The following is a 16,615-nucleotide window of genomic DNA, read 5'->3' as shown; positions in this document are numbered from 1 at the left end:
CCCAAGTGATGTTTGCTGATTCAGCGCTAAAGAGAGGGTTTCCGCGGGGGGAGGGGAGGGAACGGGTGGACAAGACATCTTTGGTGCACCTGGAGAACAGCAGTCAGTTACAGGACCCAGAAGATTGGGCCAGTGTTGGGGAGGCCAGGTGAGAGTAAGCGGCAAACCGGCTGAAGCCCAGCTCTAAGGAATCGGAGAGAAACACATCCCCTTTGCAACGTGGACAGCCTAAAGAACAAAGAGCGCGCCTAGGCAGCGCCACCTCGCGACTGCTCGTGGGAACTGCAAAAATTAGAACATGTGGTTTCGCTTGTCGCGCGTCGGAGACGTCATCGGGAAGCGCGGTTGCCTGGGCAGCCAAAGCCGAAGAAGATGACGGAGAGCGAGGGAGAGCAGCAGGAGCTAGTGCTGAGGAGGAGGAAGGTGCTGGTGACGCTGCAGGTACCGGAACCAGGATGGTGGGTGGCACCGGTTGGCATGGTGGACCTGTCACTGAAGGCAGACCTGGGGCTGCTCGTCCTCATGGTTTGGCTTCCTATCGCGGCCTCATCCCCCTGAGGACCCTGAAAAGGAGCAGCAGCCCTGGGAGGGCGGGAGGCTTGGTGTGGGTGCAAAGCAGGCGAGAGGAGCTTCTGCATGCAAAACTGGGGGCTTCTGCATGCAAAGCAGATACTCTCCCTTCCCAACATGGCCTGTTTTGCGTAAATCATTTCACCCATCCCACCCCTTTCCTCAGTGATTCCCTTGCAGCAAATAAACTGCTCTGCTTAAAACATTTTTTGCTGCTGCTGCTGTTTTTAAATGGAAATGGTGGCTTCTGTTAAAGAATGCCCACAGGGAAAAGTTCCCAAAAGTGGTGGTGGTAGCATGTAATATATAAATATGCACACATACATATGCCTTTTGCTCCTCTTTCTTTCCTTTCCTGCCTCCAGCATCTCTTCTCTTGGGATTGGGGTCAGGAGCACAGTATACTAGGGCTGCCAACTTCCTAACTGGCCTTTCTCCTGCATCTTCCACAGCAGCCTGGCAAAGATGGAGATAGAAAAAGCATCACTGTATAATTCCTGCTTGTTGGGTTGCTTTTTAAAGGCACAAGACCAGGAAGTGGGGGGGGGGGAGTCATGGCAGCCCTAGAAAACTGGCCTGTGTTATATCCAGGCTTGGGCTCATGGCCTCTAATTTCTTCCTAATTTGTGATTGTTATTTTTTTATGATTCATTTACTTCCTAGGCTCATGTCAGGGGTTACCTGGTCAGGAAGAGATTTCAAAGCTTAAAGGGAGAATATGAGAGCATCGTCAAGGAGATTGAAGGGGATCTGGATTGGCTGAAGTGGAACAGGCATTCCATGCCAGTGCCAGTGTTTCTTCCAAAGGTACAGTTGCTGTTTCTTTCTGCTCTTGGTAGAAGCTGGCAGTGCTTTGACTAGCTTTTAATTGCACCAGAAGGAAAGAGAAGAGGAAAATGAGAACTGACTTCAGTAAATGTGAGGGTGCTGCTTACTGTTGCAGCCTTGTACTGAAAATGGTGCTCTTCTTCCTCTGTCTTATAGTCTGTCCAGAAACCAATAAAAGTCAGGGAATTAAGTGTCCAAGAGCCAGGAGCCAACAAGAACAAGTTGCATGAAAAGGAGACAGAGCTTTGTTGTCAAGAGCTAATCTCTGAAAAAGACCCTGATTGCAAGATGCAGCTTCCTAGCAGCCTTCCAGGTGAGGTGGTGGTAGTAACTGAAGCTGAGGAGGAGTGTCTTGTGGGCAGGCCCCCTGGGAATGCCTGCAGCCTGCCAGGAGACAGTGAGGAAGGCCAGCACCACAACAGCATGTCGTCCGAATGGAGCAGCATGATCCTTGACATGGAGTCTCCAAGGCTGAGCCAAGGTAAGGCATGTGGAACAATTTGAGACTCCAAGCTCCCACCCACTGTCTTCCTTTGCTTTGCAGTAGTTACTGTTTTTCTCTGTTCTTCAGCATCATCACCCAACATAGTGCTTTTTGCTTATGCTAAAAAGGCAGGTCCCTGCCCCAATAAACTTACCTGGTAGTGGGCGGGGGGACAGGGAAGAGGAGCCAACAGGAGGGGAATGGCAAGGGGGAGGCAGACTAAGAGTAGTTTCTTGACCTTTTGTTGTGCAGAGCTTCATTTCCAAAAAGTACCAGAGATGCCCCAAGCTGTGCCTGACCTCCAGCGCTACCGAAAGCACCTGGCCATGGAGCTGCTGTGGCTGCAACAAGCGATTGCCAGCCGTAAGAACGTAAGAGCTGGTTCTCAAGGAGCCATGGGGTGCCTTCTGTGCATGGGGAGGAGATGCTAGGAGAGCAGGTGCTGCGGTGTGGAGCTGTGACTTCTTGTTCACACCTTTGCAAGATGATGCCTACAGCACCCTCCCACCATTGAGAAAAGAGCTGGTGGGTCTGGGATGATTCTTCAGCTTTTGCTTCTTTTAAATTCAGTGGGTGGGTGCTCAGCCACAAATAGCTAAAATTGTCAGAGGCAGTATCCATTGGAGTCTAAAGGTATGCTGGTGCTTATTAGTGTTTAATATTCATTTCAGAACCAACAGTGCACTAGGTGCTGTACAAAGGACAAGACTTCATCCACAACTCATTTCCTTATTTCTCCCTTTTCTCGCTCTGTTTTCTCCCTCTCTCCCTTCTTCATAGTATTTGATCCTGAAACAGAAGTTGGGGAGCCCAGAGTGACTGCCGACTTGGAGGTCTCCAGCCTATGTTCCCAGTCACACAGAAACAGATGTAGCTGTTCTTACCAGCTATTAGGGGGAAGAAAGCATTGGGAGAGCAGCTCCCACCATAACTTCAGGGAAGGGCTTGTGGTTCCCTGGAGCTGGCTACTTTGCACGGTCCCAGCTTTCATGCTTGTGAAAGCAAGTGAAGATTCTCTTCTGATTTTTCATGTCACAGCTTTGCCTGTTGTGGGTGTGTCTCTTAGAGCAGGGTTCATTGTGGAAGGGGGCTGAGGGGCTTTATGGGGGTCGGAAGACATTGTTCCAGTGCGAGTCAGGCTGGCAAGTCCTGTCTTAACATAATCATTTTTCTCAATTCTTGTTCAGACTATAACCATTTTTGCTTTCAATTTGATAATGCCCCTGGGTCTCTTTCCTTTTCAGTGAGACAGCTGGAAGAGGTGAGCCAGGCAACCTCTCTCCAGTTTCCCACTGTATAGTATATATAAAAGTAGGTTTTAAAGTACAGGGTGTTTTCCCCCCTCCAGGACCTTGTTTAATATTCCTTCAAGAATACAACTTTCTTTCCATCATTGAATCCCTACTTCTCATCCAGCATTTTGGATCCATTTCTTTGACACAAGAATGATGAGCATTTATTAGTGAGGGCTGATTTTACCTTCCTTTTATTGCTACTTAAGTTTGCATACAATATTTTATTGCCACATTTTCACATAAGGAGCCATTTTTGTGAAACCTCCCTATACACAGTAGTCACATGAGAAATCGCCCCTTTACAGCCCTCCTCTATGATAACGTTTTACACAAACTATTTATTCCTTGAGTGATACTGAGGCAGTGATGTCGCCACATGCAAACCACCACACTCAGTGGAATAAAGGTGAAATGGAGACATGTGTCTTCAGCCAGTTATCTTCTTAAATCTTTGCTTTCTTGTTCTTCTGTACTTTGCTACATTAGCAGTATGTATACAAGGACAATCTACACACATGGGATGGGTTTCTGAAGGCTTGGAGAGTGGGGAGTGCTAATTTTTAAAAATAGAAAAATGAAGACCAGACATGTTCAGTGGCCACAGAATACTGATTTGGGGGGAGGGGTACTGTTGATGGGAAACTGGGTGGGATAAATGATGGTGGAGTATCTTGCACTCAACACTGCAACACTCACCACCACCCCTCCTCTCCCCCCTCCTCTTCCCTGATCTTAAACTGTATACAACACTAATGTCTCATATCAAATGTAACCAATCTGTAGAAAAGACTTTACAACCGGAAAAAAGAAGCAATGCACACACTTATGTAAAACAAGAAAATCTTTATTTATAAAAAAAAAACCAACAACCACTGCAACACTCTGTTGCAAGTCTCACATGTGTACAACTAATTACTCTTTCTTGAGTTCATTGAAAACACCAGGGAGTTTCCAAAGAAGAGGGTATAGCTGTCCACACATGAAACTTTGCAAATGCAGCCAACATAAGATTTATGCTTTGCCCATTATTTGCCCATTATTATTTCATTTATTTTTATTTAGTGCTGGAACTCAAGATGGCCTAGAAGCCTGCGCTGTCATTCCAGTAGCTTGGGTGGGTACGGAGCTGTGGTTGCACAGTGGCAGGGAAAAGCCACTCTGCACATACTCAAATGCAGTATTGTTTTTATTTGTTTACAATCATTTACACATCACCTGTCCAGGTAACAACTTTCTATGGTGGCTTATACTATGATTAAGAAGCAATTAAAATAAGCATCAAAGAGTAAATCTACAGAAAAAAATCTAGGCATTAGCCTAGACCAGACTTTCCCAACACATTGTCCTCCAGCCTAGTCTTTCTGCATGCCCTTCTGATCTTAACTAATTATGGGCCAGAGAGCAGGACTGCCAAAGCCAATTTCAGTGCTTAGGCAACTTCACATAGGCCTAAGCAGTCCTTCAGATGATGCTGTTTGGGGCTTTACAGTTCAGCACTTCCATTGTCTTCCTCAATTTCTGCACTTTTAGTTCACCTTTGCAGAAAATTGCTCTCTTGAGCACTTTGAACAAACCCTGCCCAAGTTGAAAATGCTCTTTATTGCACCACTAATGTGAAGGCACCCCAGAACTCTCAAGGGTTCTGCTGTGGACAGGCTGGCAGGAGCATCCCAATGCCAAGTCATTCCACCCAGGGCCCGCCGCCAACCAGTGGGGCTAGAGGTTAAGGAAGACAATGCTTTCCCTTCAGGCCTTGACAGCTCTAAGCTTGTGCGGAGTCCACTGGGTGCTGTGTGTGTGTCCTACAAGCAGAGCCAGCATTAGCATGGAGAACTGTTGCCTTCCACAAATTCTGTCCTTCTTCCAATACGGTTGTCATGACTTCTCATGTACAGACCCAGCTATGCAGAGTGCAACTCCCAAAGCTGTCAGTAACATTCCCAGTGCTGCCCCTAAAGAAAAAAAATTGGAAAAATAAGCAAAAGCTCTGAAAGTGCTCCCTCTTGCTATCCACTTCAATGAAACTTGCTCATGGAAGAGAGGTGCATATAACAGGATTATATGCAAATCCTGTTAGCTCTCTATGAAGAAGGGCACAGTTGTAAGAAGGGCACAGCTGGAGCAGACACGGTTGGCATCTGCTCAGGAAAAGAGAGACGTACTTGCACCACCAATGTCTTCTCCAAGAACCTTCCCTGTTGCTAATGTGAACATCAGAGCCAGAGAGTTACAAAGAGGTACAGCCAAGGTCAGGTCTGAAATGGAAGAGGGAAAGAGTTACCATTGAAACATTTGATCTAATCAAACAAATATGAAATGGCTCTGTGATGGGAACAATCCATCCTCCAGCAGGAAAGTGCCTGCAGGGAAGATACTTTCAGACTGACCTATGATAGTGCAGTCCCTTGAGTAAGTGAAGGAGATTGCAGAGATGTGGGGCTTAATAAAGCAACAGGTTTTAGGGTTTTTACACTTACCAGATTTAGTATAAAAAAAGTAAATCCAGGTTATATGCGTGAAAAATGTGCTGGTGTTTGTGCCAGAAATGTCATGTGGACACTGCAAAAAAACCTGCATGTGGGAGGAGCCCCAATCCCACAATAAACACAGAAAAGCCACGGTGACTCTGGCTCTGTCTACACATGCAGCAGAATGAAGTGGTAGAATGTGCAGGTGACAGAGTGAATGATACCACTTCAGGCTGTAGGTGAGGGGTGTTGTTTTTGAATGCTCCCCTTGTGAAAAGCATTCTGTCAGTAAACAAACAAAAAATTGAGCAGGTTCTAAGCAAGCTCACTTCTTGTTGAGTTGGCTCTCTTTGCAGATTTGTTAGTGTTTTTACACAGGGGAGCATTCAAAAATGGCACACACCCCACTCGCAGTATGTTCTATTTGAAACTGGGCCACAAAACAGTAATCAAGACTTGGAAGTGTCTGCATCTCTTCCCCAAATATCACTCACATCCTCTATAAGCAGTAATTAAGGACCAACCTGTAGATGCTAAAGTAAGATAGTAGACAAAAGAGCCACACTGGTTGAGCACAAATGGCACCACGTACTGCAAAAATGAAAAATAACAGCATGGTCAGACCTCCAGGATTACTGGATTTGAAATGACAATGAGCTGCAATGAGATCCTGAAAAGACCTTAGCTACTAATACCCCATTTCAGGCTACTGCAGTGTTCTTCATACATGGTTCCCCAGCTGTTGCTGACCTACAGTTCTGCAGCCCACTTCATAAATAGTGAGGGCTGATGGGAGTTGTAGTCTAACTTCTGGGGAACCAAGATTGAAGAACAATGGTCTACTGTAATGTGTTGTAATTGGGGCTATTTTTGTTAATAGCTGCAACTGATTCAAAATATGGCAAATACAATTTTAACTGGAATGAGTCACTGGGAACAAAGTACGGTATATCAATTCTGAAAGTTCTTCACTGGCTACCAGTTCCTTACCAGCCCAATGCAAGGTGCTAGTTTCAACCTTTAAAGCCCGTTACAGCTTAGGACAGGCATCCCCAACCTTCGGCCCTCCAGATGTTTTGGACTACAATTCTCATCATCCCTGACCACTGGTCCTGTTAGCTAGGGATCATGGGAGTTGTAGGCCAAAACACCTGGAGGGCTGCAGGCTGAGGATGAATGGCTTAGGATCTAGGCATCCTAAGAACCACCTACTCTCATGTCACCTCCAAAAGCAAGTAGCATCCCACCCAGTAGTTCTCTGCAGTGTTCCCCCACATCAGAAACCTGACAGGTGGTAACAACAGTGAGCTTTTTCATCTGTGGTGCCTCAGCTGTGAAGCACCCTCCCTTGCTTCATGTTTACTTTACTATCTTATGTACCAAGTTAAAACATTTTTACTCTCAGGCATTTAAAGATCTGATGTTTTAAATTTTTGTGTTGCTAGAAAATTTGTCTACTTTGTTGTTTTATGATTGCAATGTTTTAGTAATCTTTTGAACCACGATCTATTTTACTATACAAGCATTTACTGTAGTTTATTGTACCGTGTCTTAAATTGTACCTTGAATTGCCTTATGATACCATTTTATAAAAGGCAACATACAAATCTCTTGAATAAATAAGTACATTTTATTTCTGCTTGAGTCCAAGGCTGTTGCTGTGGGAAAAGCCCTCTTGGGCTATTGATGCTGTGAATCCCTCCATCATAGGCTTAGGTTGTATATACGTGTAAAGAGACCAGGCATCATAGACACCAGAGTCTCCGCAGTGCCTCATTTCCAAAACGAAACACGAACCCTGGGTAAGCACCTGGACCCCCTGGGAATCTAACACTACTTAGAGATTGGAGTGGTGTGCAACAATACCTTATAATTGAGGCAAAGGAATTTAATTTCTGCCAGCAGCTGTAGAGTTCTGCTCTCTCTCTTCACTCGCTCCAGACCCTCAGTTCCTCTTTTCAAAAATGGATTGGTTCCTCCCCAAAGAACTGCCACCAAGACCAAAGCAGCAACTTCACCTGCAACAACACAGCACTCTAATCCCTACAGTCTAAGAATTGTTTTCAAGAATTTTTCAATGCATGAGTTAGGGAATGATTCAAGGTTCAGCGTCTAACAGTTCCCCAGCACCAACACCTTTTGACGTGGTACCAGAGCCCCCACAACCGTAAGACTTCTAACAGCATAAACTACAGCATCAATATATGAGGTGATGGGAAGCCCTAGATCAAAGGTGGTGAACCTGTGGTCCTCCAGATGTCCCTGAACTAGTTCCCATCACTGCAGACCACCAACCCCGCTGGCTGGCGCTGATGGGAATTGGGAGTCTGCAGGGATGCCGGTTCCCCATCTCCACTTGAGAGCAGGGGAGGGGGAAAAAAAAGAGAAACTGGTGCTGAACTTAGTGTGGACCCCTCGTTTTCTGGTAACAAGTCGCAGACACTTCCCCCTCCCCGCCTCAAAACTTGTTTCCCAGTCTTTGTAAATAATAACCCTTTGACGACGGAAGAGATTTCAAAATCAGTTTCAAAGCAGGCAGGGCGAGCCTGTGACCATCCTGATTGGCCATGCAGGCAGGCTACGGCTGGCGGGCAGAACGGCGGCCTGCAAATAAATAGATCGAAGACCATCGCAAGTCTTCGCCTTACTCAGAAGGAATCCCTCCCCTCCCTCCCGATTAAGAGGGCCTCGTTCCCAGGTCACCGTCCCCCCACCCGGCCTTTATTTCTGTGGCACCGGAAATAACTTTCTCACCCGGCGACACCATGGCGACGACCGGACCACAGTCGAGCAAGAGGCTAGAGAGACGCGCAGCCTGGTTTTCCGGTACAAAACGGAAGTCGGCCATTGACAATCTCTTTGGCAGAAGACGGGGCGTCGCTCTTTCTTCCTAGCTCTGTGGTCGGCCAACGCCTGGCCCTGGGAGGTTCCCCTCCCTCCCCAGTGGCTCAGGCGCTTGTGACGTCCCTCCAGTGAACTGTACAGTATCTATATTTCCGACCTGCTAGAGAAGGAGCGCGCGAGGGGGGAACCATAGAGGAGAGAGCGCTGGAACGGATTGTTATTCTTTTCACCGCATAAATAGAACGAGACTAGGATCTTTGTTCCCCTTCTGCGTGTGTGTGTTTGTGATCTTCCGTGACGCACCCTCCCCGCATACAGGGAATACTCAAACAGAAACCAAGCTTTGGATGCATCTCTCTCACCTTTTCCTATCTCTATAATCCCGCTGCCGGGCTTTTCCTTCCGGTTTGATGCCGGAAGTGGATCCTCTGCCTTTTTCGCTCGTGGCGCCGTTGCTGTTCCCGGTGGCGTCTCTTCATCGCAGCCATGGTAAGACTCCCTTTCTCCCCCGCCGCCCTCCGGATTTATCGAATTAGGTTTCTTAATTGACCCGGGCGTTGTTTCGCTGCCTGTGCGCTTTACCTGTAGGCCTGTATAGGCCTCACTGCGGGTTGTTTTCATGCTTGTTTCTTGCGAGCCCTGCGCAGAAACGGGACGCGTGTCCGTGGGCGCGCACGACACTTTCGGAAGCCGCCACACCCCAAATCCAGGCTGCCTCCTTGTCTTGTTTATATTCTCCCCCCAACCCACAGACGCCGACACCCCCGTTTTATCCGAAAACCCGCCCCTTTCCTTGCTCGGTAGGTTTAAAAAGTAGTAATGGCCGAACTGTTTCCTCTACAAGGCAGAGAGGGGGGGGGGAGAGCGGCTTGGGGTGCTGTTGAGACGACAGTTTCCCCCTTCTTTCCCTCCTCGCCCTCACCCCCTTCTCTTGCCTAACCGAAATGGCCTTATTCAGAGAACTTCATATTGCAGACGCTGTGCTCGGAGACTTAAGTTGATTGTAGTTATTTGTGGTTTTAGTGACTAATGTTCAGCTCAGCAACTAAGCTGAGGAGCCACCTTGTTTTTATGATTTGAAAGTTGTTTTAAACTTTTTTTAATGTTGTAACCCACCCTGAGACCTTAGGTTGAAGGGTGAATAATAAATAATAAGGAATATGTGATTTAATAATACATTTCTTCACAGAAACCCATATTGTTGCAAGGCCATGAGAGATCAATTACTCAGATCAAATATAACAGGGAAGGAGACTTGTTATTCACAGTAGCCAAAGATCCGGTATGTTTTCCTCGAACTGTTCTTTTCTACACCTTTCTCACAGTTGCATCTTCTTGCTGCCTTTAAAAAGTATACATTGTTGCCTATTTAGCATATTATTTTCTCTTGTCCTTTTGAAAGGAAATATTTTGTTGATTTGTCATTAACCATATAAACAGTTCTCCCACTACTTCCCCCTCACCAAAACTCAGTGCAAGCTTGTTTGCTTCTCACAAGCCATTAAGTAGTCAATAAATTGTCCAAAATCAGGTAGACTTGAGGATGGTAATTTTGTTCTTGTCTTTCTGTTTTGGGTGCATTTTCATAATATGATTTTTCTTCTTTTATCAGATTGTTAATGTTTGGTACTCTGTCAACGGGGAGAGACTTGGCACATACAGCGGACATACTGGCGCAGTCTGGTGTGTGGATGCTGACTGTATCCTTTGGTTTTAGAAATCCGTGTATTTGAGACCCTTTTTCAAGTATTAAGTTGAGATACTATTGAGAGACTTGGCAGTTGGAGTGAACTTTTCAGAGAGTAGTGGAGGCATCGCCAATATGGTGTCCTTTGGATATTTCTGCATTCCCTTCTCCCCATATCCCTGACCATTGATTGGCCATTCTTGCTGGGGCTGATGGGAGCTGAGTCCAGCAACATAGGCACTACATTGGCTACTCCTGGAGTAGTGGCTTGGCCTTACATTAATGCCGATGTTACTTTTGACCACTAATTTGAGGATTCTGGTAGAGTAGCTGCCTGTACCATCAAAGAGACAAGGGTCGTAGTGCTTGGCTTTCACAGACAATAACCTAATTCATCAGATGCATGAGTTCGACTAAGAGGCTAATGATTTAGTACAAATACAAATATGACTTTGAACATATTAGCAGATGGTAAGAATAACCCTACAGAACACCTACTTTTTAAAGAATACAGATTGGTTAAAAGAAACTTCCTGGATGCTTAGATTCATATGAAAGATGTTAAGGTTTTTCCCCAGACACCTGACAGAAGTCACCCCAGAACTGGCCCTACTAAACATCTTCCAAGATAATAATAAACAAGCAAAAGGTTTGTGCAGTTGGATGAGCCATGTTTTGGAATTCATTTAGTATGGATACTTGAAGCTGTGCAGTAAGTCATATCCACCTCCTTCTGTAAGCTGTACATAATTGCGTTGGGGTTCCTTGACTGCTCCTATAGGGGACACGAGGCATGTGCTGACAGGCTCTGCAGACAACAGCTGCCGGCTCTGGGACTGTGAGACAGGTAGAACCTCAAACAAAATCTTTTGTGGAGTGATGGGAGCACTGTGTGTAGTGAGGCAGGGTGGAAGATGGCTGCGGCTGATGGGAGTTGTAGTCCAGAACCTAATGGGTGCCAGGTTGGGAAAGGCTTGATTAAAAACCTATCAACCTGAGATTGACTTGGGAGAAGGTCCCACTGGAATTCATTTGGTCTTGCCTTTGGGTAAACATGTGAGATTGAACTCTAAGCTTGGCAGGTGCTTATCTGGCAATAAGAGGTGGGCTGCAGCTCACTGTGTTTGCATCAGTAAGATACCAGCATCCAGCCCTCAGCATCTCTGGTTCAAAAGCCTCTGGTAGCAGAGCTGGGAAAGCTCTCTGTCCCCAGTCACCCTACTCCGGTGCCTGAGGCCTTGGAGAGCTGGTCAGAGCTGATGGACCTGGTATGCAGAGATTTTCACACCTTCCTTCAAGCTGGTTTTATGTGTGATGTCTTTTGCCTTAGGGAAGCAGCTTGCTCTGGTCAAGACCAACTCAGCCGTGCGTACCTGCGGCTTCGACTTTGGAGGGAACATCATCATGTTTTCCACAGACAAACAAATGGGCTACCAGTGTTTTGTGAGCTTCTTTGACCTCCGTGACTCCAGCCAGATTGGTGAGGCCACCAGGTGGCGGGCTCAGGGTTGGGATGGGTGGCTGCCTCCCCTGCCCTTTGGCATCTCTGAATCTCACCCGGTTTTGCTTTGTCTGCAGAGGACAACGAGCCATACATGAAGATCCCCTGTAGTGATTCCAAAATCACTAGCGCTGTTTGGGGTCCCCTTGGGGAATACATCATTGCGGGACATGAGAATGGGGAGTTGAACCAGTTCAGTGCAAAGGTTAGTGTGGGTTGGAACTGTGAGCCGCAGCTGATAACCCAATGACAAACCACATCCAGCCACTTGGATGAGGATTCTTTTTTGTCCAATGTGCTTTGCAGTCCTGTTGAATTATGTTCATTTTCCCCTGAATCTTTTTTTTTTTTAAAGAGGAACTTGGATGAGTTGTTGTTTTTAAGTTTAATGTTTTGTATTATTTTTCTCTCTTTTATTGTGTAAGCTGTTTTGGATGGGCTTTGCTCAGAAATGCAGCCAAAAAATGCTTTAAAATAAATATTGTTTACCATTATAACCACTTTCTGAGGTAAACTAGATAGAAAGGGAATGATTATCTGAAGGCCATTCCATGAGCTTCAGTTAGGGGTCACCAATTCTAACAGTTAACGTAGTAATTCTGTTCTGTAAAATTGGTGCTAATGACAACTGCTGTAACTGTAGTAGCTAACAATGTGAGCTGGTTGACATCTTTCACCTGAGCCCTTCCCTGTCTGCAGTATGGTGATGGTAATACTGTCTCATCTTAGAAGATTGTATGAATTATTGAGCCATAGGTGAAATGCATCAAACACTGTAAATATGTTCTATTAGTGTTACTATTGTTGTTATATTCAGGACTTGAGAAAGATGTGGTTTCTCCCTCCATTGGTCTGGAGGTGCTCAGTTTCCTTCACCTCTCTTTCCTCTCTTAGTCAGGAGAGGTCCTCATGAACGTCAAGGAGCACACCAAACAGATCAATGACATTCAGACCTCTCGAGACATGACCATGTTCATCACTGCCTCCAAGGATAACACTGCCAAGGTGCGTCCTGCATCTTTCCCTGATTTGCCCTCTTAAGTGTGGAATTTGTGAGAGATTGTCTTGGCACTGTGTGTGAAACCCATTAGTAGCCACTGAGAGGTAAAAAGTTCACCCTGAAAGGAAGCTTCTCATACTCCCCATCCGTGTTTTAGCACACTAGGAAGTGCTGGAAGAGAAGGCTTTTATGAATAGGTTCCACTTCCACTGTTGGAGGCAGTACACCTCTGACACCCCGTTGCTAAGAATCACAGGTGGAGGGAGTACTCTGGTGCCTGAGTCCTGCTTGCAGGCTTCCCATTTGGGCATCTGGGTGGCCACTGAACTAGATACGCCATTGGCCTGATCCATCTGCCAGGCTCTTATGTTTGATATGGCACAAGAGTTGCTTGCACCAAGTATCAGTTTCCTGGTTTGGAATTGGTGGGACTCCTGTCTCAGCTGGCCAAAGGACTGTAGATTGCTTTAAACAGTGTAATAAATCAGTGCATGTCATAATGCACTATCAAGCAGAAGCCGCCCTCCTTGGCTTCTGAGGTCTGTTTTGTGCTTGCTGCAGCCACCGCGATGGGCTTCCTGCTGCCATCACTGTTAGGTGGTCTCTGCAGTGGCTGAGAGGTCTGCTTCGTGTGCTCGGCTGGTTAGACATGATGCTGTGGCATTCCCAGGGCGGGCGACTGGGACCTTTCCCAGGACTCTGATGCTTTGTGTCTTTAAGAGATGCTTGTGCTAAGAATGCTCCTGCCAATTCACTTCTTCCTCTGCAGCTGTTTGACTGCACGACGCTTGACCACCTGAAGACGTTCCGGACAGAGCGGCCAGTGAACTCCGCAGCCCTCTCCCCCATCTTTGATCACGTATGTTGGTGGGCCAGATGGGGCACCTCTCCCTTGTCCTGGGGCATCCCCACCCGTCCTCATATCTAGACATTCATAGAGTCCCAGAGGCTTGTGGAGGATCTTCCCCATGTGACACAGAGATGCAAGACTCTGTTACCTTTTGAATATATACTGTTGGTTGTGCTTTGCCTCCTTTGCCAGCTCGACCTGGCTTCAGTAGGATTGGGTAGGTGTGATGTGACAATACACTGAGAGGTGGAGGGGCAAGACTCAAGAGTGAAAGAGCAAGCAGGGAGCATTGGCTAGGCTTCCCCATTGCCCTACCTCTTGGAGACACTCAGGTGGGCCAGAGCTTAAGAGTATTGATTATCATCCTTGTTGTCTGGTTGCTGGGAGAGTTCCTAGAATTCAGGTGGGCACTGGAACATCAGTATATTATTTATTTATGTATTTATTTATTTATTTATTTATTAATAAACTTATTGGTCGCTTTTAAAAAAAACAAAAATTACCCACAGCCACTTACAACAATAAATAACACATACATTAAAGCCAGCATTAAACAGAACAGGAAAAAACTCTGAAACACATTCATATTTTTTAAAAAGGCATATTTTTAAAATGCCCCACCCACTGAAGGAGGTCCCAGATAATTAAAAGCCAAAGGCCCGGTGGAAGAGACATGTTTTTTCTCTGGCGCCTGATGGTATGTAATGATTGTGCCAGGCAAGCTACCCTGGGGGGTGGGGAGCATTCCACAAGCAGGGAGCCAGCACTGAAAAAGGCCTCTTGCATGTTGCCACCCTCCAGACCTCCTGCTGTGGGGCCCCATGGAGAAGGGCCTCCGATGATGATTGCAAGGTCTGGGTCAGCTCATATGGGGAGAGGTGGTCCTTGAGGTATTGGGGTCCTAAGACACATAAGACTCTATAGCACTAGCTGCAATTTCTGAAGCACCTTCAAAAGCAGCCCCATGTACAATGCATTGCAGTAATCTAATCTAGAGGTTACCAGACTGTAGTCAGAAGTTAGGCTATCCTTGGTCAGTATGTTTTGCTGTGTGGTAGAAAGCGAAGACATCGTGTATTGGGCTCTGAGTCCTTGGCCCATTAACACATTACAAAGGAGTGTGTGACTGAGGTGTTCTCTCCCCACCCTCCATTTCCTCTTTGGCAGGTGGTGTTGGGTGGTGGACAGGAGGCCATGGATGTGACGACCACTTCCACCAGGATTGGCAAGTTTGAGGCCAGGTGAGCAAATTATGGCTTCTCCTATTCCTGCAAGGGGGTGATGGGGGCGATGCAGTCAATTCCCCAAGCAACCAGTAGGCAATGGTTACCTCTTCAGTGAGGTATGTTGAAGATATTCTCATCATCAAAATCTGGGCTCTGCTGCTTGTGTCTCACTGCCTTTTCCTTTGTGGTTCTAGGTTCTTCCACCTGGGTGTTGAGGAAGAGTTTGGGAGAGTCAAGGGCCACTTTGGCCCTATTAACAGTGTCGCTTTCCACCCTGATGGAAAGAGGTAAGGGTGTCCATCTCCCTGCGTTCCAAGTGGGTGTGCATCTCACCAGGGTCAAATGTGGAACTCCTGGAATTGAATCTATAACTTTGTCTCTGCTTTGTTTCTGCTTTCAGTTACAGCAGCGGTGGAGAGGACGGCTATGTTCGCATCCATTATTTTGATCCCCAGTACTTTGAATTTGAGTTTGAAGTTTGAACCAGCCCCATCCTCCTCCCCTTTCTACAGTTGCCTTCTGGATCTCTGTCTGTTTCTAAAGAGGTTTAGTGGAGATGCACAGACTGAAGCAGAGAACAGTGCACTATAACTGCTGCTGTGTTCTGGGGAAACGCGAGAATGTCCAGCTTCTTGACTGTTCTTGGGAACAGCTGCTTCCTGCCATGCTTGGCATATTTATAAAAGTTATACAGAAGGAAATAATAAATCCCCACTCTTGTTTCCAGCTACAGTAGGAGTGTGTTTGAATTTCTTAGCTGCTTATTTCTGTTACTCTTTTAACACTTGGTCATTTTTATGCAGATTTGTTGAAGGGGAATAGTTTACATGGGCCTTAGGATTTAGCCTTAGGATTTGGGTGGCCTCGCTGCAGAGTTTTCCTTCCTTTCTCAAGATGCACATAACTCCCAGGGCATTTGTAGTAGTAGTAATGGTACTGACTGGATTTCTTACCCATCCTTCACCACAAGGTCCTGCAGCAAGTTAAAGGTAAAGGTACCTGTCAGGGAACTGACATCGGAGCTAGAGGCGGAGGGAAAGCTCTCAAATGATGCTGGAGAAGGGCCCAGCAGGGAGAGAGGCAGCTCCACAGATGGGGAAGCAAATCAGCGCAACACCAGGGATATAGAGGGGCTGATGGGGGAATCGGCGAGAGGGCTCCAGGACTCTTCACCGGACACCAGCGGGGAGAGCACAGGTCCTCCGCTACCCACGCCTACCCTGCGCAGAAGACTTCCGCACAGAGAGAGTAGGAGGAGACTGGGTGTCAAACAACTTTTATGTTGGAAAAGATTTAAGAAACGCCCACTGACGGATTCTGCTAACGACTGAGGCAGCCACGAAGTGAAGGGCTGCCCAGACTGAAAGGTTTAGCAAGGCAACAAAGCCTGGAGAGGCGGCAACTTACGCACGAGCAACCCGTACAGGCCAGTCTTGCCAGACTCTAGGGTTGTGTGCTCATCTCTCTCTATAGGCCGGGAGCCAGCGCTGTCCGCAGACACTTCCGGGTCACGTGGCCAGCGTGACAAGCTGCATCTGGCGAGCCAACGTAGCACACGGAATGCCGTTTACCTTCCCGCTGGTAAGCGGTCCCTATTTATCTACTTGCACCTGAGGGTGCTTTCAAACTGCTAGGTTGGCAGGCGCTGGGACCGAATGACGGGAGCGCACCCTGCCGCGGGGATTCGAACCGCCGACCATGCGATCGGCAAGTCTTAGGCGCTGAGGTTTCCCCGCAGCAAGTTACAACCGTATAAAAACAGAATATTAAAATCAGTCAGAACAACTTGCAATCATGGAGGAGAGGGCTGCCAATGGCTACCAGCCATGCCTATGCTGTACCTTCACAGCTGGAGGCAGCAA

General features: G+C 46.9%; 3 protein-coding genes and 1 long non-coding RNA gene across 6 annotated transcripts; 2 read left to right on the top strand and 2 right to left on the bottom strand.

The window, feature by feature from the left end:
- The first annotated feature begins 285 nt into the window (after nucleotides 1–285).
- IQCC (IQ motif containing C) lies at nucleotides 286–3,625 on the top strand. 2 transcript variants are annotated; one of them, XM_081202510.1, is made up of 5 exons: nucleotides 286–441; nucleotides 1,234–1,377; nucleotides 1,555–1,879; nucleotides 2,135–2,253; nucleotides 2,663–2,917. In XM_081202510.1, exons 1-5 carry the CDS (start codon nucleotides 373–375, stop codon nucleotides 2,699–2,701), a joined length of 696 nt encoding a protein of 231 aa, XP_081058636.1. In that variant the 5' UTR covers nucleotides 286–372; the 3' UTR covers nucleotides 2,702–2,917. The 2 variants fall into 2 exon arrangements, with proteins under 2 accessions (XP_081058636.1, XP_081058635.1); XM_081202509.1 differs by lacking the exon at nucleotides 2,135–2,253 and having other exon boundaries at nucleotides 2,663–3,625.
- Nucleotides 3,225–8,518, bottom strand: TMEM234 (transmembrane protein 234). Of its 2 annotated transcripts, none has more exons than XM_081202519.1 (5): nucleotides 8,400–8,518; nucleotides 7,512–7,663; nucleotides 6,170–6,236; nucleotides 5,340–5,432; nucleotides 3,225–5,129 (listed from the first exon to the last, which is right to left on the bottom strand). In XM_081202519.1, the coding sequence occupies exons 1-5, from the start codon at nucleotides 8,491–8,493 to the stop codon at nucleotides 5,053–5,055; spliced, it is 483 nt and encodes a 160-aa protein (XP_081058645.1). In that variant the 5' UTR covers nucleotides 8,494–8,518; the 3' UTR covers nucleotides 3,225–5,052. The 2 variants fall into 2 exon arrangements, with proteins under 2 accessions (XP_081058645.1, XP_081058646.1); XM_081202520.1 differs by having other exon boundaries at nucleotides 8,139–8,451.
- A 324-nt stretch (nucleotides 8,519–8,842) lies between these two features.
- EIF3I (eukaryotic translation initiation factor 3 subunit I) lies at nucleotides 8,843–15,485 on the top strand. The gene is made up of 11 exons (XM_081202501.1): nucleotides 8,843–8,978; nucleotides 9,679–9,771; nucleotides 10,102–10,189; nucleotides 10,958–11,023; nucleotides 11,507–11,656; nucleotides 11,755–11,882; nucleotides 12,572–12,682; nucleotides 13,447–13,536; nucleotides 14,695–14,768; nucleotides 14,948–15,040; nucleotides 15,154–15,485. The coding sequence occupies exons 1-11, from the start codon at nucleotides 8,976–8,978 to the stop codon at nucleotides 15,233–15,235; spliced, it is 978 nt and encodes a 325-aa protein (XP_081058627.1). The 5' UTR covers nucleotides 8,843–8,975; the 3' UTR covers nucleotides 15,236–15,485.
- Nucleotides 15,486–15,521: 36 nt separating this feature from the next.
- LOC308591671 lies at nucleotides 15,522–16,477 on the bottom strand. The gene is made up of 2 exons (XR_014010214.1): nucleotides 16,178–16,477; nucleotides 15,522–15,763 (listed from the first exon to the last, which is right to left on the bottom strand). It is a non-coding gene; the product is annotated as an uncharacterized lncRNA (long non-coding RNA).
- Between the last annotated feature and the right edge of the window lie 138 nt (nucleotides 16,478–16,615).

This window comes from Podarcis bocagei, assembly GCF_964188305.1.
Source record: "Podarcis bocagei genome assembly, chromosome: 7".
NCBI lineage: Eukaryota > Metazoa > Chordata > Lepidosauria > Squamata > Lacertidae > Podarcis > Podarcis bocagei.
This window is presented reverse-complemented; position numbering and strand designations above follow the sequence as displayed.

Coding starts and splice junctions, on each gene's coding strand:
- IQCC (XM_081202509.1), top strand. CDS start 373: ATGACGGAGAGCGAGGGAGAGCAGCAGGAGCTAGTGCTGAGGAGGAGG. Junction 442..1,233: donor AGGTGCTGGTGACGCTGCAG/GTACCGGAACCA, acceptor TTTACTTCCTAG/GCTCATGTCAGGGGTTACCT. Junction 1,880..2,662: donor GTCTCCAAGGCTGAGCCAAG/GTAAGGCATGTG, acceptor CCTTCTTCATAG/TATTTGATCCTGAAACAGAA.
- TMEM234 (XM_081202519.1), bottom strand. CDS start 8,493: ATGGCCGACTTCCGTTTTGTACCGGAAAACCAGGCTGCGCGTCTCTCT. Junction 7,664..8,399: donor CGTCGCCATGGTGTCGCCGG/GTGAGAAAGTTA, acceptor GTGTTGTTGCAG/GTGAAGTTGCTGCTTTGGTC. Junction 6,237..7,511: donor TCCTTTGCCTCAATTATAAG/GTATTGTTGCAC, acceptor TCATTTTTGCAG/TACGTGGTGCCATTTGTGCT.
- EIF3I (XM_081202501.1), top strand. Junction 10,190..10,957: donor CTGGTGTGTGGATGCTGACT/GTATCCTTTGGT, acceptor CTGCTCCTATAG/GGGACACGAGGCATGTGCTG. Junction 15,041..15,153: donor TTCCACCCTGATGGAAAGAG/GTAAGGGTGTCC, acceptor TTCTGCTTTCAG/TTACAGCAGCGGTGGAGAGG.